The 25,027-nt window shown below is 39.4% G+C and overlaps 1 protein-coding gene across 1 annotated transcript; it reads left to right on the forward strand.

Annotated features, from left to right (window-relative positions):
* The first annotated feature begins 338 nt into the window (after positions 1-338).
* PPIL4 (peptidylprolyl isomerase (cyclophilin)-like 4) lies at positions 339-20,774 on the forward strand. The gene is made up of 12 exons (XM_009870287.1): positions 339-398; positions 485-549; positions 2,086-2,203; positions 4,010-4,152; positions 4,505-4,601; positions 5,997-6,113; positions 7,702-7,826; positions 11,565-11,631; positions 12,269-12,380; positions 13,801-13,897; positions 14,541-14,679; positions 20,341-20,774. The coding sequence occupies exons 2-12, from the start codon at positions 515-517 to the stop codon at positions 20,563-20,565; spliced, it is 1,275 nt and encodes a 424-aa protein (XP_009868589.1). The 5' UTR covers positions 339-398; positions 485-514; the 3' UTR covers positions 20,566-20,774.
* The last annotated feature ends 4,253 nt before the right edge of the window (positions 20,775-25,027 follow it).

A 25,027-nucleotide genomic window follows, 5' to 3' on the forward strand; every position in this document is an offset into this window, starting at 1 on the left:
TCATTTTAGAAGATGAGCAAACGTAACGTGTTCTAGATCAGACGGCACCTGTGATATTTTTTTCTTAGGTGTTCGAAGAGAAACTGGTGAGGAAAAAGCGTTGTTTCTGTGTATCCGTGTGTAGGGTTCTTTGGCTCCCTAGAGATGGGAAGGGAGGAGGTGTTACCTCTGCTTGGAACAGGGCGTTTTGAGGTTGTGCGCTGGTAAATCTTAACACAGTCTGCGCCAAAAAGACTTTTCTGCTCATTGAACTGGTAATCTGTTATATCTATGCTTAGGTCTATTTATATCTAGGTTTTTCATAGTAAATGTTGGTATAATGTCTTACAGCCTGTCTGAATTTTCTGAAGCTCTGCAAAGTCAAGTACTACAACTATTGCCTTATTCATAATGTACAGGTGGGTATTATCAATTCCTTACTTTTTTTGTTGGTTTAAATTCACCAACATGAAAGCAACATCTTACATATTCTGCTCTGTGACAGAGGGATTTTATTATACAAACCGGCGATCCCATGGGAACTGGCCGTGGAGGGGAATCCATATTTTGGTAAGTAAAACTTCTGTGTTACTTCATCCAAAGAGAAGTTTTATAGAGGTTCAAGTTAGGTTATCTTCAGGTCTCCTGGGGCAGAGTTCCTGATGGAAAGTAAAGATGTTAATGTATAAGCTTCTTTGTGCTACCTAAATACAATTAATTCCTATGCTGCCTTTTGCCATTCACATGTTTTTTTTTTCTGGACGGTGTTCTATCTCTGACCTTTGAAGTGAAATTGCAACTAATAAGTTGTACGAAAGTTTCTATTTATTTAGTCATGTTGAATGTTTATCAGGAAATCACTTCTTCCTTGTTTAAGCTGCTTTCGGTGGTTATGCACATAAAAGTTGAAATCAAACAGCTAGAATGGAAGTTCGTGAAAGGCATATGCTCCATGTGATTCCTCTGAAATTGTTATTAAAAGAATTAAAATTGCAGAGCGCAACTAAGGCAAACCTGGAGTGCTGGGGAAACACAGTGTACAGGGATAAATAGCTCAGTTTAAACAGAGACAGTGTTGCTAGACCAGTGTTGACTTTTGTAAGTCTGGTCTGTTAGAGTCTCTTATGTACAAAACTGTGAACATGTGCATCCATGGATCACCACTCTGGTGATCCTGAAAGCCGTATAATTGTGCTAAGCAGATGGAAGTGTAGGTAGGTAAACTTGCCAGACTGGATCTGTCTCTGATTAAGTTTATTGTGATATTCTGCTCTTTTCTAAGGATTGGTCTTCTGAGGCTCAGTGGTACAGCAAATAGAGAAGCATAGTGCAGTGAGAGAGTGGCAGATTCTGTTCTGCTACTAGCATGGAGAATGGGAGTTTGTCTTTTCTAGCTGTTACTGCTGAAGCTGATGAAATTGGAGTTTCTCTTCTTGCTACCCACGAGGCTGATGCAGCCAAAATTCAATTTAAATCCTCTCTTCAAAGAGGCTTACAGCTTCTTAGCAGAGTGACTTCAAACTTGACACAATCCTTTTTTGTGTAAATGTATGTATTGACTATGGCTCTCTCAGTTATGGAGTGAGACAAAATGAGTGATATCAGGGTTAGAGTTAAAAAATTAGGAAAAATTGAACAATTTGCCATATCCTGTGTATCTCAGATTGCTCTGTGCAGTCCTGTCTGCGTGATAAACTAAGTTTACACGTATATTTAGTGGCTTTCCATGTATCTTGGAAGAGAATTTTTTTATGTAAATTTTTACATTTTTACAGTGTGGATTAACTTGTTTTTATGGAATCTAATGATCAAAATTTATATTCGTTTCACGTCTTAGAAAAATGTTATATACTGCATTTAAAAACATATGAATACACCTCCAAAAAAAGTCTTTATGAAATGCCTTGGAGAAAAATCTGTTGTTCCCTCTAATATAAAGTGAATTATGTAAGTGTACAGGTCCATAAAAATGTGCATGGATGCAGTGTAAATACTGGGTTTGTTTGAATGTAAAAAAATAAGATATTTTATTTACAGTTTCACAGCATTTGTTTTTCTCATTTTTAAAAGTTCATCTTGTAACCTGTTTTTTATATGTATTTTCAGTCAACTGTATGGTGATCAAGCTAGATTTTTTGAGGCAGAAAAGGTGCCAAGAATTAAGCACAAGAAGAAGGGAACCGTGTCAATGGTGAACAATGGCAATGATCAGCATGGATCACAGGTGAGCGTACAGTGTTGGAAAGCCTTGGTACACATCGAAGTAGCTAAAATGAAAATTACAAATGAGACGTAATGATGACAGTGTCATCTCAACAACATTGTCTTGTGGTCAAAAGATATGTTAAAAAACGGCCATAAGTATGTATTTTTTGTAGGGTTCAGGTGCCAGTGAGTATTTGATTACAGACAAGAAAGAGATTAAAATGCTCAGATTCAAATCCTGTCCTAGATTAACTATAAATGTTGTTTGTTAGCATTCAGTCCCGTATTTTTTGCCTTTGTTTATTAATTTCTGTTAATACCTTGATGTGATTTTGCTGATGTATAGCGTGTGCAGGAAAATATCCTGAAGTCAATTAAATAGAAGGGAAAAGTAAGGAAACTGGGTTTTGAAATAATCTGGTTATAATGTTGTATTAGTTTGGAAACTGAAATCATTCCACATTTTCTTCTGTGTGGTTACAACCGGAGTTTACAATTTTACCCCAGTGCTGATAAAAAAACAATTCTTGAAAGTGTTATTGTTCCCTTTGCTGTTTCTTCTTAATGTGCACAAAGTTTTTGCGGTAGGTATATTTAAGGCCCTAATCTCATAAAACAATATGAAATGCATCATTTGTAATATTAATCTATTTTAATTTTTAAAAGAGAGGTGTTTAATAATCAAAGAGAAATTAAAAAAAAAAGGGGTTATTCCATCTAGAGCTTGTCATATATGGAGTTAATTTTCCTGCTCCCTTGCATCGTATATGTAAAATTGTTTGGATAGGGGCTTTAGGAAAAAGAGAGCATTTAAGAATGCAGCTTGCCAGCAGTGTATATGCAGGCATATGGGAATGAATGTGGTTCCCAGGGACATTTTGGAAGCTTCTTTGTCAGAAAAGAGAAATTTCAATAAGGAAATGCTGGAAGTTGGCTTATAAATATAATATAGCTTAGTGTAACCTATACCAAATACTAACAAGTCTTAACTGTGCTGCAGAGAATGAGGAATGAGTGTTACCAGTCAGTTGTGAAGTGTGGGTGTAATGCTTGTGTTCAGTTATTTGTGCCTATCTTGTTTTTCCTCCTTCCTTCATTATCAAATGTCCTCTGACTCTAATTTGTTACCAAGTGTTCAGTTGGTGTCAGTTTTCATAGTTTCAGTTTTGTCCTGAAACAAGACCTGATTTGTGTTAGGATATATTTCAGCACCAGTTCAAGCTGATGGAAGTCAGTGCTACCATGTTGTAGTTCTCCTCTCAATGCTACTGCATCCTGGGTTTTTTGGGAGTGAACGGCTTGTTCCCTACAAGGGAAGAAAGGAAAAAAAGTCTGGATAGAATTAGGTGAACAGAGAACTATTTTGCCAAAGTTGTGAAAATGCAACTGCTGAATGCAGTTTGAACAAGTGATTTGAGCTTAGCTCACTGCTGTGAAGGGTAGCCTTGTTCTCTCTGTCCTCTCATCAGCTGTGAGGCCTGTCGTAGCCGTTGCTGCACTTGCTCGACAAACCTATGTGGCAGATAACTACCTGCTCTTCCTCTGCTGGACTGGTTTTCTGCCGTGTTACTGAGTGAAACCAATTCGCAGAAGGGTCTGACAAGCTGGAACTGCAAGCTCGTGTGGAGGGAGACTTGCATGAGAGAGCCTCTCGTCCTCAGGCAGCAGCAGCTGTGAGCTCTACATTGGCTTGCTGTGTTCTCAGAGCTGACGGAAGAAGGCTAATAGTCTCCTGCAGAAGTCAGGAAAAGCTTTTTTTCCCCCACTGATTTCAGTGAATTTTCACTGAATTTTACTGTTACTGGTTTTGTATTTTCTTTTGTAGTTTCTTATTACTACGGGGGAAAACCTGGATTACCTTGATGGTGTGCATACAGTATTTGGAGAAGTGACAGAAGGCCTGGATGTATTGAAGACGATTAACGAAACCTTTGTAGATAAGGATTTTATCCCATATCAAGATATCAGGTGTGCCGGTTTTTAAATTGCCTTTTTGAGGAATACGTTATATTTAAACAAGTGAATCCTTTTTGGAAACTAGATTACTGTAGCGATGTCAGATCACCTGTCCGTAGTATCTGAAATACTCTTTTATTCCAGTGTTGTTAAAATAAGCACCTGCTAAAATAAACAACTGTGTAAGAAAACATGCAACTGTATTGCCTTTATAAAAGCATCATTACTAGTATTTACAAGCATACAGTGTGTTTGGTTGTCTGGGATATAGGTGAGAATCAGTGGGGCTGGTGTCCTGTTATTTGGATAAAGAGAGTTTTGTTTGCATGTGACTGATGCTGGTCTTAATTTTGGTTTCCATAAGGATAAATCATACAGTAATTTTAGATGATCCATTTGAAGATCCACCTGGCTTGTCTGTTCCTGATCGCTCACCAGAACCTACTAAGGAACAGCTAGATGTGAGTGTTTGCAACAGTTGGGGGAAATTTGGAAAAAAAATAATTAAATAAATTGTTCCCTATTAGTAACTAGCACAGTTGGTCAAAGAATTCTGTCTTTAAAACTTTTGTCAGTTCTATATCCTAAAACTACACATTTTTAGCATAGGAGTATTAGAAATGTTCTTCTACTCTGTCAGCTTGAATTCTGATATATCAAATGTTTGCCTGTTATTTGGGACTGTTGTTGTTTTTAATCGAATGTCTGCTTAATCTCTCGAGGAAAGGAAAAAGGGGTGACTTGGATGCTCTCCCCTGCCCTCTACTGTGGTGGAGTTATCTTAAAAAGCCATATTTTAGAGTCCTTGTTACAGTGTAGATAAGTAGAGCATTCACTTACTACTTTTTGGTATACTCTGGTAGAAGACACAACATAACATTTTTTCATTTAAAGTACTTACTGTTGTTTTCCTTATAGTGAACTAGTCTGTGCTTCAGTGGAAACAATTTTTGAGTTATATCTGCAAGCATGTGTACTGTTGTGAGGTATTTGTTCGAACAGAAGGTATTTGCTAAAAATATAGTTGTAACTCTTCATAATTTACTCATAGCATCAGTTATGGAAGTTGCTATGTGAGGTTATCTCCTTGTATGGAAACAGCTATTTCAAGCAGTGAATCCATTGACTAGAGAGAGTTTTGCTTAATTTTAAGCTTAATAGCTATAATTAAAAGATTGAAATTAGGTTTTCATAGTATGTCTGCACTGTGGTTAACCTTCAGCTATGTTAATAGGCATTTAATAGCTCAGTGCGAACTGTGTAGAGATTTGAAAATTTACTTTCTTTTCTTCCCCCATAACCTGTCTGAGGATGCACCTTTTGGTGCAGAGAAGTCTGTAAGAAGGGCGGCGTTCTAGAGAAGCTGATGAGGAGGAAAGACATTAAACCTCAAGTTCTGCCTAGATCTAGATGTGTGAAAACAAGATTCTTGTTGTGATACACCATGTTTAATGTTTGAGTCTTACTAGACACAATAGATACTTACAGTGTTACTTACTTTCCTTTCTGGTAGGAACTATCTAGATTACAAATAAGTTGACACTTGCAGTAAGATGTTGAGTATGAGATGAGAGTATAAAAGAATTTAGAATATCTAACTGAATATGGTTCAGATTGCGCTTGAAAGTTCATACATAGTTCATAGTGCCTGAAACATGAGGATAACATCTCTCCCTTTTTTTAATCCAAGTGGGAAGAATGGAATGAAAGTTCACTTCTGCAGAAATACAGTGCTTAAGCGTTTTTCATGTCTTTGGGGGTGAAAGAAAGGTCATCCAAGTAATATTTGGAAAGTGAGAAAGAAAGAATTTTTGGCTATGGCTTGGTAATAAATAGCTTTTTCCTTCATTTTTCAGAGTGGCAGAATAGGAGCAGATGAAGAAATTGATGACTTGAAAGGACGGACTGCAGATGAAATAGAAGAGATTGAGGCAGAAAAAGAAGCAAGAACTCGTGCCATTCTTCTGGAAATGGTGAACATCTTTCTATTTCTACCTTATGGATGTTATTCCTCTGTGTATGCATGTTTATATTAAGTCTATGGGAATGTGTACTGTTTATCTCGAAATTGCTTATCTGATGATGATGTCATGGCTCAGAGTCTGTGCTATTAAATGTCTGTGGTAGAGTAAGAAGGACCGAGCACGAGCATTGGAGGTGGTTTTCTGATGCAATCGGTGATGTTTCATTTTCAGAGGATCAAAAGTAGACTAGTGGAAGCTTTATAAAAACTTGCTAGAAATGCATCCAGTTACAAAACGTAACATTCATAATATGCTGCTGAGTATCTATAATCCTGGAAAAGGTTTAGCATGTGTGGAAGAGAGCTGAGCTAATTTATAATAATCTCTCCCCAGTACATATAAAACAACCTCAATGCCACTATATATGTAATGGCAGTCTTCCTTCTCTTGGATTTGTTGAATTTAACATTGGTTAACTGTGTTTTTCCTTCTTAAATGTAATGTTTGGTAACTGCTGACAGCGTATAGTAACAAAAATTGTGGATAGACTTTGAAGTATTTTTTTCTCCTGAAAGGAAGAAAATCCCAAACATGCACACTGTTGAAGGATGGATGTATCCATCACACTTCTTTAAAACAACCAAATTCAGATTTATGGTGAATAGTTTGCAGCAGAGGCTGGTGCCAAGGCCAGTTCACACGTGGCTGCAGTTTTGCAGACGACCTGCAGGTGCAGGCTCTTGTCTTGCTGCTGCTGCAGCGGTAGGGCTGACCACCTGTTTTCCAGGTAACGTTAAGGTTAGCTAAAAAAGGCAAGTGGGCTATGTTAGCCAGTGCAGCAGTTTTCAGTGAGTGTTACTGGATAATATAAAATCAGGAGCTATGTTATATAAGCTGACATGATGAAAAACCAAGCATACTGCTAGTTTCACTGATTTGGAAAAGCCCTAACTTAGTTCCACTGTTCTTTTGTTTTAAACAGTAAACTTCTCTGAGAGCATCATGTGCTTAAAGTCCTTTTGTGTACGCTTTTGTGGAATCTGCTTTTTACTTGAGTTATTTTGCTTCTTTCTGCTTTTAAGCAAAAGATGGAGATAAACTGTTTAAATATCACTAGTCTTTTTTGTTCAGTTTTTAAAAAGAAGTGCTACAATTCAACAGGAAGTGATGTGTGTTTACATTTTCTTCTGTATCTTAATTTGCTATCAAGCTATCTTAAATTTAAGCTTATTCTAGGTGTTGCCAGATTCAAGGAAAGGGGAGTTATCTTGGGTAGAGACAGAGTGGTTCTAAAAGCACGTTTTCATCTTTTAGAACTGTGTATTTGTTATGGTACAAACAGGAACGGCAAGGTAGAAAGTATTTGTGACTGTGATGAAGTGCCAGTGGTAGAATTGCAAATAGATAGTAATTCGTAGGTGCTATGGAAAACAATTTTTTTGTGACACTGGGAAGTAAAAATATTGTATTAATTTTTGATTTTGTGATAGGAATGTGTCTGAGCTAATTTAAAAGATGTCTTGCCAGTGTGCTTGTGTCAATAGAATGTGGAGAGCTTTAGGCAGAAATGACGAAATTGCTTTTCTGTATGCCGCAGGTGGGAGACTTACCAGATGCAGATGTCAAGCCACCAGAAAATGTGCTGTTTGTTTGTAAACTGAATCCTGTGACGACAGATGAAGACCTAGAGATAATATTTTCACGATTTGGCCCCATTAAAAGGTGATTCTTGTAACATTCCTTGCTGAAACCGAACTTGATTCCCACCAGTCTGTTTAGATTTGGCTTTTAAGTAGTATTGTCGTGTCTCTAGAGATTTGCGCTTTGGCTGCATGTGTTTGCACAGAGACCAGAACAATGGTGATTCCGATGGGAATACGTATGATTTGGGATAAAGCAACAAACATTCCTGGCATCTAATAGACTCCTTGTTAAGGTGTTCCTCATGCCTGCTGCCTTTTTCAGTTTTGAAATTAGATTTGTAGTACCATTAAGGTTGGCCAGTTGATTTGTCCTAGTGCTGGTATCAGAAGACACAGTGGGTAGTGAAACCTACTTTACTACACTGCTCTATGCTATACCCCAAAGTCAACTTTTTTTCTTACTAAGGGCGCTAGCCTACATACTCATACTTTGTAGAGGAATTTTTTTACCTTGTTTCCCTTCTCTCAGCTTTCTTCTTTTGGTTTTATCTCAAAATGAGAGGACCAGAACTGCACACCGTATTAAAGAAGTTACAGATTTACGGTGGCACAGTGGTATTCTCTACTTTACTCTCAAAATCATTTCTAGTTAATGCTAAAGATTTTTCTTTTCTTCAAGTGTACAGTTAAGATTCCTGCTCATGTGCTCATCTTGTTGAATTCATCTACATAGAATATCACTTGCTATCTTGTTCGGTTAGTCTCCTGAGAACTTTCTGCAATTTTTTCAGTCTTTATTTTTGCCGCCTCTAATGCTGTAGTAGCATCAGCAAACTCCACTGGTGACAACTTTACTTTCTCAGTGAGAAATTACTTGTTTACTCTTACCCGATTTTTCATGTGTTTATCCGTGCAAAGATATTTCTTACACGTTTGCTGCTTAGTTTTCAGAGGGATTTCAAAAGACTACATCAAATACCGTTGCTAGAAAAAGTAGGTGAACCTTTTGGAATTTCATGGTGTTCTGCGTGAATTTGTCATAAAATGTGATCTAACTGTCATCTAAGTCAAGAGTATTGACAAATAATTTGAGAGTATTGACAGATATAGTGTGCCTAAAATAATAACACAAAACCAATTCTGATCCTCCATGACTTTACTGAACACGTTCATGAAATGCTGGTGGAATCAAGGGTTCACCCCTTGGCAGCAATAACCTTAACCAGGCGCTTCCTGTAGCTGTGGATCAGAGCTGCGGATCAGAGCTGCGCCTTGTTCAAGAGGGATTTTAGCCCATTCTTCCTAGCAGAACTGCTTTAGCTCTGCTGTATTCTTTGGATGTCTCGTGTTTGTGGCTCTCTTCAAGTCATTCCATAGCATCTCTGGGTTGAGGTCTAGGCTATGACTTGGCCACTCCAAAAGGCGGATTTTGTTTTTCTGAAGTTGTTCTGCTGTGGACTTGCTCTAGTGTTTTGGGTCATTGTCCTGTTGCATCACCCAACGTCTGCAGAGTTCCAGCTGATGTACAGGCATTCTCACATTATCCTGAAGAATTTTTTGATACACTAGGGAATTCATCTTCCTCTCAATGACTGTAAGCTGACCAGGCCCTGATGCAGCAAAGCAGGCCCAAATCATGATCTTTCCTCCGCCATACTTTACAGTTGAAGTGATGTTTTCGTAATGCTATGCAGTGCCCTTTTTACGCCAGTTGTAGTGCTGCGTATTCTTTCCAGATAGCTCAAGCTTTGTTTCATCGGTCCACAAAACATTTTGCCAGTACCACTGTGGAGTGTCAGTGTGCTCTTTTGCAAACTTAAGGCATGCAGCAATGTTCTTTGCAGTAAGCAGTGTCTTCCTTCATGGTGTCCTGCCATAAAGACCCTGCTTGTTCAGAGTTTTACATACTCTAGACTCATGAACACAGATGTTAACCAGTTCCAATGATGCCTTCAACTCTTTGGCTGTCACTCAGGGTTGTTTCTTTACCTCATTGATGAGTCTTCATTGGGCACTTCGGGTCATTTTGACTGGGTGCCCACTTCTTGGTAGAGTAACCACAGTCCCAACGTGTCTCCATTTGTAACTTGTTTGCCTGACTGTAGACTGGTGAATTTCTAAGGTCTTTGAAATCACTATGTAACCCTTTCCAACTTTATGTAAATCAAGAATTCTTGATTGGAGATCCTCTAAAAGCTTTTTTTGGAGAGGAATAGCTCACATAAGCATACATCTTGTGTGGAGCAAACACAAAAAGTTTGAGTGTGGTTTGTTTGGGTTTTTTTGTTAGTTAGTATCGCTCTAGTCCACATCTCCAAACTCATTTTCTTCGCAAGACTCCAGTTATGCTAACACCTATCTCAATTACCTTATCTGAGGTCAACTCGAGGGTTCACTTACTTTTTCCACTAGCATTTTGAATGTTGAATGAGTGTAGCCTTTAGTATGAGTGTAGCCTTTACTAAAGATGTGGAAGATCAGAATTGGTTTTGTGTTATTTTAGACACATTATATTTGTCAATGCTCTTGACTCAGATGACAGTTAGATCACATTTTATGACAAATTCGTGCAGAACACCGTGAAATTCCAAACGATTTGCCTACTTTTTCTTGCAGCTGTAGATAATCATGCATAAGCATATATTGACTGTGTTAGAGAACTTCACTTAACTTTATTCAGATGGTCGTGAGTAGGTCGTATTTATTCAGGTGCACACTTAATCAGCTCTCTATGAGTTTTTACCAGCTGGTGCAGTACGAGCATACAGGCCTGCACAGTCTGGATCCTTCACTAAACTGTCTGTGTGTGAGTGGAGTTGGCAATGCTTGCTACTCTTGCAACTCCAGTATGATTTCTGCGTGTCCTAGACATTTTTTTTGAATTTTTTTTTCCCCTCTATCAGTTTGTTTGTTCAGTACCTATTCTGCGGTCCTTCCACTTTCAGATGGATTCTATGAATACTCCATAAAGGAGGATTCTGGCATAAAAGTGCCAGAATCTTCTTTGATAAAACTGTCCTTTCTTCCTTGTTGATGGCTGCTGCAAAGACTTCCTATGACTTGTCTGGATCTGGATAGCCTTGCTGGGTTTTTTGTTTTGGTTTGGTTTTTTTTCCTTTTTATTTTTGTCTTGACCATCTCTTGGATTGTGTATGCTAATAGTGTTTTGTTACTTCCTCAGCGCACGTAAGGGAGGTTTCACCTTATGAAGGACGTCTCCCCTTAATACCACGTTTCCTGCCCTTGTTGCCTGTCTGACCTCGTTCAATGTCACATAGTTAGGATTCTCATGTTGTATACAAGAGTTTCCATCAGTATTAACAATACTGAATTGTTCCCGTTTTGCATCTACTGATTTCAGTACTTCAGACTTCTTATTTTTGCCTGGTGAACTGCCTGATAAGACGGCTACTAAAGAGATGCTTGTTAAGAAAGAGAAAGTTTTTGTCACATCATGTGACAAAGAGAAAGCGGAACATGAAATGTCTTCCATTAGTGAAATACAAAAAATTAAACAATAATATTGGAAAACAGATATTGTTTCATTAATCAGAAATTCATCCCTAGTTCTACACTTCGTGTTAACCACTTGTGAGTTAAGTGTAACAATTACTCAAGTAACGTCACAGGCATTTTTCTTCTTCTGGGCAGGCACACATCAGTAGATATCTTGGAATCAAGTGTTACAATACCTTCAAGGGGTTTTGTTGTTGTTTTTATTTTTTTAAACTCTTATTCTCTTCTAAGCAGTGCTTGTCTATCCTACATTTTTTTACTCCAACAGCATTGACATTTTAATTTCATATCAATTTTTCAGCTGTGAAGTGATTCGAGACTGGAAGACTGGTGAATCCCTTTGTTATGCTTTCATTGAGTTTGAAAAGGTAAGTTCTTTAGGTATAGCGTATGTAGATTCTGCTTATAAAAGTTCATTTTTGCTATACTTATGTTAAGGAAAACCTGAAATCTTCAAGTGTGGGGTAGCTAATATTTTCTCTTACTGACTTAGTTATAGAAGTTGTCGGTCTTAGATGAGGCAAACCTTTAAGTCCCTATTCAACCAAACAATACAAATATGTTGTTCTTAAGTTGTCTTGAAACTTGGGAGGGAAACAGATCCCTCGTTTTCCCCAAAGCACGTTAGGCCTTAGCAAAGTTAAAGAAGGGCATGTTGGGAGAAAAAGGAGGCATGCTGCTTGAAAGGAGGCAGGTGTATGAAAGAAGGTAGATTGATGTGTGTACAGTCATGTCCCATATTGGGTTTGTAAATGCTTGTTTTATCGACATGCTGCTCTTACTGTGAAATTGACAGTAAAAGTTCTGATGGTGCATAGAATTGGAATTTGAAATGCTGCCGTTGGGACAAAGTATAACTACTTCTTTTGAAGTGGCACAATGCAAGAACTGTGCTTTTGGCAATTAGAGGAAAAAAGTGTATGCCATTTAAGCTGTTGAATTCTTAAGTGAATGTTGCTGTGAAATAGTCATGACTCCAAATTTGTTTTGAAATACTAATATCAGGAAGAAGACTGTGAGAAAGCCTACTTCAAAATGGACAATGTGCTGATAGATGACAGACGGATACATGTGGATTTTAGCCAGTCTGTTGCGAAAATTAAGTGGAAGGGAAAAGGTAGGTACACTGGCGATTCTTTGACCCTCATAACTTAATAAACTATGTATTCTAAACTGTGTTACATAAAAGAGAAGCAATTGTTATGATCTTAAATCACCTTATCTTCAGCGATACAAATTTTCCTGGTACTGTAATAAACAGTTACTAGCTCCTCTCTTCGCTTGTTCCATAAGAAAGAGTAGAAGGGTTTACTGCGTTATATTAACATGACCTCGCCATGGATTACTTTTATATGAGATGTATTTTTTCCACTAAATCATTTGCTCCTCTCAAGCTTTAATAAGTTTTATTTATGTTTAATAGGATTTTTTTATATTACTTATTGGCAAAATAATATGGCAGTACATTGTTACTTTCTGGTTTCTTTTCTTAGTCACTGCATGACAGTTGGGTATATACTAGAAAAAGTCGATGTTCAGACCCTCTTCATGTTCTGCAGGTCAAACATGTTGCATACCAGGCTGCATGTTGTAAAAACCTCGTTTCAGATGTTTGGGGATGTTTTGGGAGGAAAGAGGTGGAGAGTATAGTAGTTATTTGGTTGATGGGGGTGTGAGGAAAACCCTAGACTTGGAGAGGTGACTGTGTGTTGCAGCGGTGGTATTCTTGTGTGCCTTTGCCACAAAAACGCAGTCAGCCCTCAGTCGTTTGCGAATGATCTCTCCAGGCTGAGGACTGGTCACGGACAGCGAGATGCTAGAATTTGTCCCGCACAGAGCTGAGATGACTTTGTAATCTATGCCATTCTCTGTAGTGCGTCCCGTACTAACTGACTTCATGGAAAACTTTTCTTTATCTGGGTAACTTAGGCCTACGTTGTCCTAAATATTGGAAAGCTAACTATATTGTTATTTTGTTGTGCTTATATGGTACTCGAAAGTGACCGAGGGGAAGTGTTGTCCTTCTGCATTCAGGAGGCATTTCTGACCCAGCCAGTTGATATTGCAGTTTTAAGTATGACCGTGAGATGGCAGCACGTTGCTGTAGAATAGTTTATTAATCTGTGAGCTGATACTTTCAAGTGAATGGATGGAAAATGAAATCTGTCATATCCCTCTTGAAATCAAGACATGACAAATCTTTTTATACTTTCCCATTTGAATTCTTATGTAGCTGTCTCAGAGGTTTCACACAGAATCACACAGAATGTCAGGAGTTGGAAGGGACCTCGAAACATCATCTAGTCCAACCCTCCTGCCAGAGCAGGATCACCTACAGTAGGACAGAAAATCGCAACTTGTCCTCCTGTTTTCTACTCTGTTACCCAGATGTCATTGTTGTCTCTGTAATTTTGTCCTACTGTGTATCTCTGTATCGTTATAAAGAGCCCTTAAGTCTTAAGCAGAATTTAATGATAGGTGTGAGTCTTGGTTGCTTTTTTAATTGGAATGAATCAAATGTATTTTTCTGTGGACAGGTGGGCGGTATACCAAGGACGATTTCAAAGAGTATGAAAAGGAACGTGACAAACCTTCAAAACTTGCTCTGAAAGAGAAGGTAAAACCAAAGCAGGAGTATCCTTTTCTGATCAGAGGTACTTTTTGAACTAAGTATAGTTTATGAAAAAAGGCTGGAAATGACTTCTTATTCCTAAAGATTGCCAAATGGATGTTTTGCTGCTGCTTACTGAAACCATTCGATGTTTGACATGGAATTAAGCATTTTGCATTTTGCATTTGGTGACTCCAATGGATTTATTCAAATCAGACTGTGCTGTTGCATTTCCATGTTTTGTGCAGATCTACAGCCCTGGAATGAAATATGACGTAACAGAATTTTTAGTAGTTTCAGAGGGAACCTGTTGCATTGAAAATGAGACTCTATCAGTAACTAAATCATGAGATATAGTCATGAGACTATACTTTGCTTGTGGTGAGCATGAGGAAAAGATGATCATAGCTTGTTCAGATATCCACAGATAGCAAAGAAAGGAGAAGTGGGACCTGGCTGTACTGTTCAAGAGGACAAAATTCAGCCATTTTGGCAGAGCTGATTTTTTTTTTCCCCCACTGTTTACAATCCTGTTTTCACTGAAGTATGTGATAAATCTTGGTAAACCCTAATCTGATAAACAGGGATTTGTTCCTTTCATGAGCTTTTATGTTCTGCTATTTATTGATATTAAGTAAGAGATCTGTCCTTAACCAGCACCATCAGTTCCAAGTACGACCTTGTGCTAGATGAGGATATAGAAGAATCTGAAACGAGTCACTCGCACTTGACTAAAAAACAAAAGAAGAAAAAGCACCATCACTCTGAAGATGAAGATGATGACAAGAGGACCAAAAAGTCTAAGGTACTTTCCTCTTAGTGCATTAAATTTATATCTGTTTATTCTTCTTCTAATAAGCGAAGCTAGGAAAAAAAGGTGTGATATTGAACTGAGGACATGACATGCAAAGTCCTGTAAAATAGAGGAGCTGTAAAGGTACAGAAGGCTGGTATTAGTATCTGATTATGAAAGACTTTCCTAATCTTCTTGGACTTTTGAAGCTTGACATGTCTGAATAGCTTTTTGCCAAAAAAAGCCTGAAGAGACAGTGTAGCCTCTCATGGGAGATCTTCATCATTTTGAACCTGTCGTTCGCATATTTCCAGTTGTAAACTAGAAGATAACAATTCTTTGTGACAGCAAGCTATTTCTTATTTTCCTGCGAGACCACTGTGTGTTGGCTTTTTCCCACGTGGAATCTGAAACACAATCTCTTTGCATTATGTCTTTTTTGTTTTTCCTTAAATGTTTTGGAAGCATTTTTGTAAAATCTGTATGCAGGTTTGCTTACCACCTGGCTTGTGCAAACGTATGGCGCTGTAAGAACAGGGCTGTGGAGGAGATTATCAGAATACAGTAGTTCTGTCATTCATTAGTTCTACTGTAGCCTGTCAGGTCAGCATTCTCCTGTTTCTGTGAGCTTGGGAGTTTGGGATAGTCAAGATGTTGATGTTTCATGAAAACAATGTCTGCAGTCATAACTGCCATTGAAGCATGAGTATTAGGAAGACTTGATCTAAGCTGAAAACCAAAAAAACCAAACCCCAGTATTTTAACAATGCAAAGAACAAAGCTGTCTTCTGGCAACTTTTCAGAAAGTAAGGTTCAAGCCACTGTCCTGGCATGAGTTTTGAGTACTGCTTTAAGTTCTGTGGTTCTCTTGTTCCATTGCATCACTTCTTGCTGTGACGCTAAAAATAACTTTTCACAGGAACATTAGTAATTACATCTTTTCAGTGCCACCACTGAACCTTATTGCACATTCGTGGTACAAATCTTTTTGTCACAGCTTGTATACTAATTCAGTTGGGATCCTTTGGGTGGAGGCAAGGGACCTGTTCAGATAATTGAAGTCTAGATTGGAGCATGTACATAAGAGGTCTGGCCTAATGTTGGTTTAAACTTCCTCCTGTCTGTTTGGCTGATTGACTTTGTCATATGAACAGTCTTGAAAAGGGTATTTCTGGAAGTAATCTTTGTTCTTGATGGTTCAGAAATTACACATGTGGAACTGGCTGGTCATGTGTTATCAACAGAGAACATTTTAAAACATTCAGATGACCCCACTCCTGCACGTGGTACTGCAAGTACTGGCAGTACTAGGCTGTTAATCTCTGTTGCAGTTGTTACAGGGGCCTGAGAGACACATTGGCAGTGGATTTCATAGCACAAGAAAATGAGGACACAGGGATTTGTGGTGTTGTTTCCAGGTTCTAATTTTTAGTGCTTGGCTCTGATCTCTTCTGTGTGTCAGTGTATCTTTTTGTGACTTATTTAACTGATCCTGTAGTGGTTTGCTGCTGTATTCTAGTATCTTCTTATTTCCTGCTGCTTTTCTCCCTTGCTCACCTTTGCCCATTTTAGTGTAAATAGCTTAGCCTTATGCCCAACATTGCAGGTGGAGGGTTGCATCTGTTCTCTGATGCTGAGGAACATAGCCTCCTCTCTTGGAGCTGTAAAAATGAATTTCTGGGAAGAACTTTTTCTCTGTGTCTGCTCTAATATTCTTGTTAGCGTGTGCTGTATTGTATGTACACACTGAGCAGCATGTACTCGGTCTCATTTAGAGATTCAGTAAGTGCCTTGGGCATGGCCCTTTCCAGATGAAGTCTGCAGGCAGCTTAGCTAACAAGTCCTGTTTAGCATATGCAAGATGTATTGATTTTCTTAATTTCTTTTTAGATTTGTAATTTGGGCGTAATCTGGGGAACTTGTGCAAGAATAGGCGAAGAAAGCATGTTCTTGAGTCAGAGTATGTTCAATGTGAATACCAAGGCCAGTACAAAACGTAACAGTATGGAAATGTTTTTGATTAATGGTAGCATTTTTAGTATAGGCAAACAAGCATTTTCACTTCACCCTATTTTGGAAATATTATAATGTATTTGAGCAAGAACTTTAAAACAGAACAGCAGCAGACCTTCTGCAGCTAATTGATGAAACACCACAATAGCTGTGCTTCATACACAAACTTCCACGCTGAGACCCTAGTGTGGCAGAGATTTTAGTTAACAGAGAACAGGGTCCTATAACGGGAAATTCTGGAGAATAAAACTGCAATTTGTGCTACCAGCTCCAGCTATGACTTGAAGGGGTTTTATTTTCTGAATAGTTTCCATGATGTTGAGTTGTTTTTCTGTTCTCTTGCTGTTTTTTCTTTTCTTCAGTATATTTTGAGTCATCCTTTTCTTAGTCTTACACTCGTTTCCTGAATCTTCAGCCTCCGTGTCGGTGTTATAAGAATATGTTTTTGAATCTTAACGTTGTTTGAATTGACTCCAGAGGGTAGAAGAGGTAGGGTGTTGTGACTTGCTTTTAGTAGATAACAGGATGTGAGTCTGGAGCAGGAGGCTGGACTACTGTGTAGGTTTGTGAATATGAGTTGGTAGAGTTTTTCTAAATGGATGTCATGCTTCTGCTTGAGGTTTGTATTATAAGTTTGTTCCCTTTCCATTTTTTTCTGTGGTGTTTTTTTTTGGTTACTTGGATTTTATTTTCTTTTTAAGATAACTGGATCTGTGAAGGAGTATAGCCTATCTAGTGGATTTCTGTGAGACAATAGGGGCTTCCTGACTTTAAAGGTTTCTGTAGTCTGTGATTTTGGCAGAGATACTGATTTTTCTGGTTTTAATTTCCTGCTCCTACTGCCTGTTGGAATCATAGAATGATTTGGGTTGGAAGGGACTTCAAAGATCATCTAGTTTCAACCCCGCTGCGAAGGCAGGGACATCTCCCACTACATCAGGTTGCACAAGGCTCCATCCAACCTGGCTTTGAACACTTCCAGGGATGGAGCATCCACAACCTCCCTGGGCAACCTGTTCCAGTGCCTCACCATTCTCACTGTCATCTTTATATTCAGGACATTGTCATCTTTATGTTCAGGGTCAAGTTTGATCAAAATCTCCCTCCTGAAAAGTCTGTCTCTGTTGGGTCCTTTTAACCTTTAGCTAGTGTGCTTAATCTATATAGAGGTGACATATTTATTCTCCTTTTGCAGTCATAGTATCTCTGATTTACTACTTTTGGCAAAGTCAGCCATGAACTTCCAGAGAAGTATCTTTCCATCTTTTCATATTTCCTTTCCTCGTGTGTTTTCACCCACACAGTGCTGGATTAAGCATTGGGATGATCATCACTTGCTCATTGACTGATGAGAGACTGTGATCCTGGGTTGAGAAATCTGGATGTCAGCAGTAAGAGAGAGCCTGTTTTTAAGTAGGAATCTTTTTGTTCCTTTTCCAGTGGGAAAGCAGCATGTTTCTGACCTGGATAGGGCATAGGAGATTTGATTTCAAAATACCATTGTTTTTAGTAATTTAGAGTGTTCAAAGAGTTGATCTTTTTCTGTGCCAAAGACCTGCTTATACAAGGTAAAAATTTTTATAACTGATTTTTTGAGGCAACTAAGACCCAATTAATTCTATTAATTAAGATAACTATTTTTTTTCCTTTACACTGTGATATTAGCTACTGTGATAACCTTTTGATCACACTTTCAGAATTGCCTTATACACCTATATCTTAAATGCTTCTGTAAAGCTTAGCTGTGGCTCCAAGCTCATACGACTTTTAAATCCTTTCAGCAACTTTTCCTTTTCTGTGGCATTCCAGTTGGATTGTTTGATTTTACTTTCACATTTTTACTAACCTGTCCCCTGCCCTGACTTGGTCAGTAGACTGCCTGCAGCGCTGGCTTGGTAGTTTCTTTTTCAACTGAGTACTGTTCTGCTTTTCGCCTCTTCTCCCACTTCTGCAAGGAAACTTCTGCAACAAACCAACTACAAGAAAGCGGCAAACCAAGACCACCATTTGCTTTTCTGACCAATATTTTTGCCTTGTTCCTTTCTGCTCCACCACCAGCGCATCCATCTTCCGATGTTTGCTCAGGCCTGGCCCTAAAAGGTCCTGGAACCTGTTGTCTTGTTCAAACATACAGAGAGTGAGGCTTTTGGGTACAAGAGTAATATGGCTGTGCCGCCTTCTGAAGGTGTATGGACAGAGCTCTTATAAATAGCTGGAAGGACCACTCCTTTTTGGTGGTTTCAGATTTTAAAATCTGCACTGAAATAAAATTTGACAGTAAAGATGTGGAATAAGCATTTGGCCGCTAGTGAAGTTACTGTACCCAGCAGCAGCAGAAATTTTTGGTTATGTAGATGAAGATCGAATCTATGATTGTTGATGTCTGTGGTGATCAAGGAGGTTTATTTTGCTTCTTGTAACCTTAGTATTTCAGCAACAAGCTAGTTTTTAGTAGTGCTTGAAAATGTGAGTTCACATATCAAAACTCAGAAAAATCTTTGGAGTCCCTTGAAGTGAAATGGCAACTTTCTGAGTGATCTTTATCTATCTTTCCTTCATTTATTAATACGCTGTCTTGGCAGTTTCGTACTGTCTGGCTGGTGTGACACGTAAAGCAGGTGTTCTACTGGCAGCAGTTCCTGCTTTGTTACATAAACCTTGTTTCTCTCCAGAGCGAATCCGTTCTGTGCACTGAGCCACTCAGCATTCTTGATGGCAATATGTAGAATGCCAGGGAAATTCAAAATTCCCTTATTTTTGGCTACCTGAACTTGCAGCATTTTTTAAAAGAGTTTTTGTGTGTGTGCTCAAACACCATTACCGCTTGTCGTACATACTGTTAGTCTTTCCCTTTCAGCCCATTTTAAATTAGATGGACTTGTACCCCTTAGAGTTTACTATGTCTGTGTATGAGTGTATCCTCCTCTGTTTTCTGCATGGGTTATGCTGATGAGCGTGCAAAATACAACTAATTTTTCATTACCTTGTTATTCATTCATTACCTTGTGTAATCATTTGACTGTACATTTAAACGGATCTGGTCCTCCGTGCTGCCTTCTCTTGTCGACTTGTAGCTTGAAGGAAGTGGCGCAGTCTGTATGTGTGTGTGTGTAGTTGGTCTCTGTGATAGTGGTGTCCATTTTTCTGAAGTCTAGAATTTAAGCCATTAAGGGTTACTACAGGCAGGTCTTAAAGCCTTCTGCATCTTCGTAACACTAGAATGCCTGTGAGACTTAAACCAAAACTTGTGATTGAAATACTTGCATCACTTAGATAAGAAGTCAAAATCCAAATCTAGCTTAAAAGCTGATGTGATGCTTATGAAGAGTTTGAGACTATCCATCTGAGTTGAATCCTTGATACAACCAGATTTTTTTGCTAGAGCTCCTTAGGAAATACAAGAAGCAGCAGCATGCTTGGCAGCTGTGTTTTTTTCCCAATAAATGCTGATAAAAGCTATAGCCTTTGCTTCTTCACATAGTTACAGGGGGTTTGTTCTATGTTACCTTTTTCAAATCATCATGGGTGTGAATCTGTTTCAGGTAGTACCAGCCTTAGCTAAGGAACCAACCATACTTGCCTCCTTTCTAGTTCTCTTCATACCTTTGTACATCTTCCCCTTTTGTCTGTGACTGTGTATCTGTCCAATTCTTTTAACAGGATTCTGATCGAAAGCGTGAAGGAGAACGCTGTAGAGAGAAGATAAAGAGTGAGAAGAAAGACAGACATCGGAGTCGTAGCCGATCGCAAGAGAGAGACTATGCTTACAGCAAACATAAAGACAAGTATAAAGAAGACTTCCGAGTAAGAGACTGGGATAAAAAAGCAGACAGAAGCAGAAGTCCTAAAAAATCAAAAGATAAAGAGAGATCCAAGTACAGATGAAGGACAAGGAAAAGATAGAAGGGAACTAAAAAATATGTTTTCTTCCAGCATTTCCACCGGTCTCTCGAATGGGCGCGCAGTTCCTGCATAAAAGCAGTTGCCTTCAGTTGGCAGCTTGGCTTTATAATTCTATGAATGCCCAGTGTATGACTGGTGGAGAAAGCCTTGGTTCTAAAAAGGTGGTTTCAATAAAGTATTTTGCATTAGTGAAATGGGTTCAGTCTCCGATAAGGAACGTTGTCTAAAGCTTTTTGGAAACACAAGCATGCACTAACAAGTGATTTGCCCTTGTTCGGTGGGAAGAGATTTGCAGGACATACCTCTTTTCTACAAGGAGGTTGTATTTACCTTTCAGCACTTTTAGGTGCTGTCACGAGTGTAATAGAAGACCTGGGGACACAAATGTGCTGTGTGGCCTCTTTTCAGAAAGCAAGCAGATACTATTTGTATGTGAATACTCAAAACTCTGTTTCCTCCTTTTAAAATAAAGTGCTACTGGGTGGCTTAATCCTGTCAGCTCCATTTGCCGACACCACTTCAGCCACAGGTAAAGGCACTGAAGTACTGCTGTGCTGTGTGCGAGGGCCAGGGAGGGTCTGCACCACGCTAAGTCCATGGCGCTTACTTACCCAGGTCACTTGGCTGTACGATGTTGCTGGAGGCTGCCTCTCAAAGCAGGATGTCGCTCGATACTTGGCCTGTCTGTAGTCACTGTTAAAGATCTGGTCTAGTGTCAGAGAGATCCAGCTGCTGTGATGTTAGGCAGATTATGTTGGGTGGGTAAGAACGAGGAAAATAGTTATTAGCAGAAAAGCAGAATTTGTAACTTGTATTGTGTTTGCCAAAGTGAGATGGGATTAATTTTCAGGTCTTGTGACAGAAGTAGGTCAGCTGATAGCTTCATCTACAGAGTGCAGGTGCTGTTGTCAGAGTTTGGGTCTTAGTGAAAGTCATCAGGCTTTTAAGTGTCTGGCTTGCTCTTCACCACTTACAGTGCTAGCCAGTACACATGTGTGTTAAGAGTGTGTATGCCTTCTGTCTCCCCAGAGGAGAAGAGATCTTGCATTGTTAGGAGGAGAGAGGACATATGGGGAATATGATTTGTCTTTCCTTGCCCTCCATGGAATACATGGTGGTTTGGAGGCTTTGCTGAATAAATTTAACTTTTTACTTCTGTGATTGTGTTTTTTTGTAATAGTTACTGTAGTGTCTAGTTGTAACGTGATAAGAATTTATAGCTGGAGTGTGATCTGCAGGACAAAGTCTAAATCTAGAATTCAAGGCAGCCAAGAGGAGTCTCTGGAAATGACTCTGCCCTGAAGGGCCGGTAGCTGTACCTGGCTAGAGCATTTGAATGCAGAAAGTGAACTTCTGATTAAGATGCTTCTCGGGGAAGGCTGGTACTAGAGGAACAAAAGCAGCCCTTTATCCCATGGCAGAGAATTCAGACTAAGCAGGCCAGGCTAGATGCTGCTCTTAGGAAATTGCAGTCATAGAAAGAGAAAAAAAGGCTCCTCTGAGAAAAAGCTGGCTTCTTGCTGAACACCAGAGATAGTTTAAAAGTGACTTAAGGACATGAAGGGTTTCAGGAGGCATTCCTAAGCTTCAGCCTGCCCTTCCACCTGTGGGACGTGCACACAGAACTTTTCAATGTTTAGAAACAAGCACACGCTTTCAGGTGCACACACTTGCTTCTCTGCAGCAGAAAGGGCTTGTTTTCTCACAACAGGTAAATGGTTAAGTTTATGAAAGTAAATGCTCAAGTTTATGAAAGTTTATGTGAGTTGTGTGTGGAACTAAGTAGTCAGTTTGTGTTGGTGGAGAAAGAGTCTTCAGAATAAAGGGTTGAAAAATATATCCAGAAGGTTTCAAGTTTCTGATTTTCAGTATGTCTTAGTGCTTTTAAAAAATACCCAGTGTCTTCAGACTGATAAAATGCCTGGTCATATTTTTAAGATGAAACTTTCAAATGTGGATGTTCAAAAAACAGATGATACTAATGTGTGATTAAGCGGCAGCATAAAAGCTCCCTATTTGGAAGCAAGTACTTGATTTAGGTACTGCTAAAAAAGACTGCATTCCTAGGCTGCTCTGCTAACACTGGAGTGGGATCGCAGTTCAGCTGGTACACACAAGGATGGCCGAGCGCTCTGGGTTAGGTGGGATTTAACACCATGGTCATTGAAAGTTATGGCTGTGTACACGTAGTTCTTCTGGAGATGACCCGAACAAGCTGTATGGTCAGCTGGAACTACAAACATTTCCTGCTTTTCCTGTCCTGCCAGAGGTGTTGTGAGCAGACAGGACTTTTTATTATCTGGGAGCTCGGAGAGCTGACTTGTTTTATTCTAATGAGAGTTCGCACTTCCCTATCTTCATTTCCTTTTCGTCAGTGCTATCTCCAACCTCGGTTTCACTGTTGACCTTTGGTGTTTGGGGTAGTTAAATAACCAAACAGAACAAAAAACCCCACCTTCCTCTAATGTTGAGAATAATGTTGACGATGTCACAGCGGAAATATCAGCTTTTTACTTTGACTTAGCTGAGGTCTGTCCAAAGGGGAGTTCATGCTTTAGACTCTCTGTTTGGAGGTTAAAGGCTTAAAAGCCAGCTCCTTAGTTTTCTGTTGGATTCCTTTTTCTTAAGGGAAGTAACAAGTTAAAAATCCAGTGTAGGCTCCAAACTGCTGTAATCCATGGGTAACAGGAAGTTAGAGACCTATTTTATAGTCATTTGTTTCTGTATCTATAGTTCATTGTAGACTTGATGCGGACTTGACCACAACCACATTATGAATGGGGTCTGGTCTTAAAGTGCTGAAGGCCGGTGAGGGAGGCCGGGGTTCTCCCACAGCCATCTCTTTAATCCTGTAGACATTGCACAACCCAGCAGAAGTAGCATAGGGATTCTACTCAGGTGATTGTTGTTCCGAGGTGGGTGATGCAGTAAGCAGTTACCCCAAAAATGGTCATGAGAACCCTGCACTTGTCCTGGTGTGTGCCCTGCCTGCTGGCTGTCGGCCTTTTTGCTGATGGCTTCCTGTTTCTTTTCTCAGAGACTGTGAGTGGGTTTATGGAACTCCCCAAGCCTAAACTTGGCTTGTGCTCCAGGTGGGTTGTGGAGCAGGCAACACGTTCATCATCAAAATCCTATTTCAGAATGATGGCTTAGTGTGTTTGCTCTTCCTTTAGGATGCCCACTGAAAGAGGTGTTCTGCATAGTCCTGTGCATGGGTGGAAGAGTGCGCTGCGTGTCCCTGGTTCTTGGGAGCCCTCAACACAAGAAGAATGTGGACTTGTTGGAGTGGGTCCAGAGGAGGGCCACAAAAATGATCTAAGGGCTGGAGCAATTCTCATATAAGGAAAAACTGAGAGAGTCGGGGCTGTTCAGCCTGGAGAAGAGAAGGCTCTGGGGAGACCCTTCTAGTACCTGAAGGGGGCTACAGGAAAGCTAGGGAGGGACTGTTTACAAGGGCATGTAGCAACAAGATGAGGGGCAGTGGTTTTAAACTAGACCAGAGTAGATTTAGATTAGGAATTAGGGAGAAGGTTTTTACTATGAGGGTGGTGAAACACTGGCACAGGTTGCCAGGAGAGGTGGTGGAGGCTCCTCCCTGGAGACATTCAAGGTCAGGCTTGATGGGGCTCTGAGCAACCTGATCTAGTTAAAGATGTCCCTGCTCACTGCAAGGAGGTTGGACTAGATGGCCTTTAAAGGTCCCGTCCAGCCCAACACATTCTGTGTTTCTAAGAATCTTGACTCCCTGTAGATAAAACTGCAGCTGCTTCCTTCCATTTGTCAAAACTCCCACAACTACCCAAACAAAACAAAAAACAAACAAACAAAAAAACAAAACAAGGCACCACCCCTAGTTATTACTTGAACAAGCATTTTAATTGCACATTTAAGAAGTTACATTCAAAATTTCCAACAAGTTCAGAAGCATTTCTGAATCTGTGTCTGCTCTTATATTTGTTCATCTCACCCTCCTGTAGCCTGAGTCTTTTGTCTAAAACTTGCATGTTAACAACAACAGGATGACAGGTTTTGCTTGTAAGCTTCCTAGAGCATGGATAATATTGCTCCTATCCTATCAATCGCCTGTTGCATACATAGGGATGGCACAAGCAATTTGAAAAGTGTTAAATTACATTAAGATTTACGTCAATACTTCCTACAGGGTGATATTTTTGTGTAAAACTCTTGGTCTGGTTACTGACAGAATGTGCTTTTTCTCAGTGAATAAGCCCTGTGTCACCTTGGTTAAACGCAGCAGCTGTGTTAAGACATCGGTAAACTGTATTAATGTTTAGGTCTTCCAACCATAAGGCAAAGCATTGAAGCTGAAGGAGGATTCCAAGATCTTTCTGAAACCTCAAGCTGAGAAGCAGTAAACTTTTGAACTTGAAACTTGTTTGGGACTTTCTGATTGCAAAAGGTACTTTTTCTTAGAAGCCCAGCG

The sequence above is a fragment of the Apaloderma vittatum genome, unplaced genomic scaffold (genome assembly GCF_000703405.1).
Source record: "Apaloderma vittatum isolate BGI_N311 unplaced genomic scaffold, ASM70340v1 scaffold3555, whole genome shotgun sequence".
NCBI lineage: Eukaryota > Metazoa > Chordata > Aves > Trogoniformes > Trogonidae > Apaloderma > Apaloderma vittatum.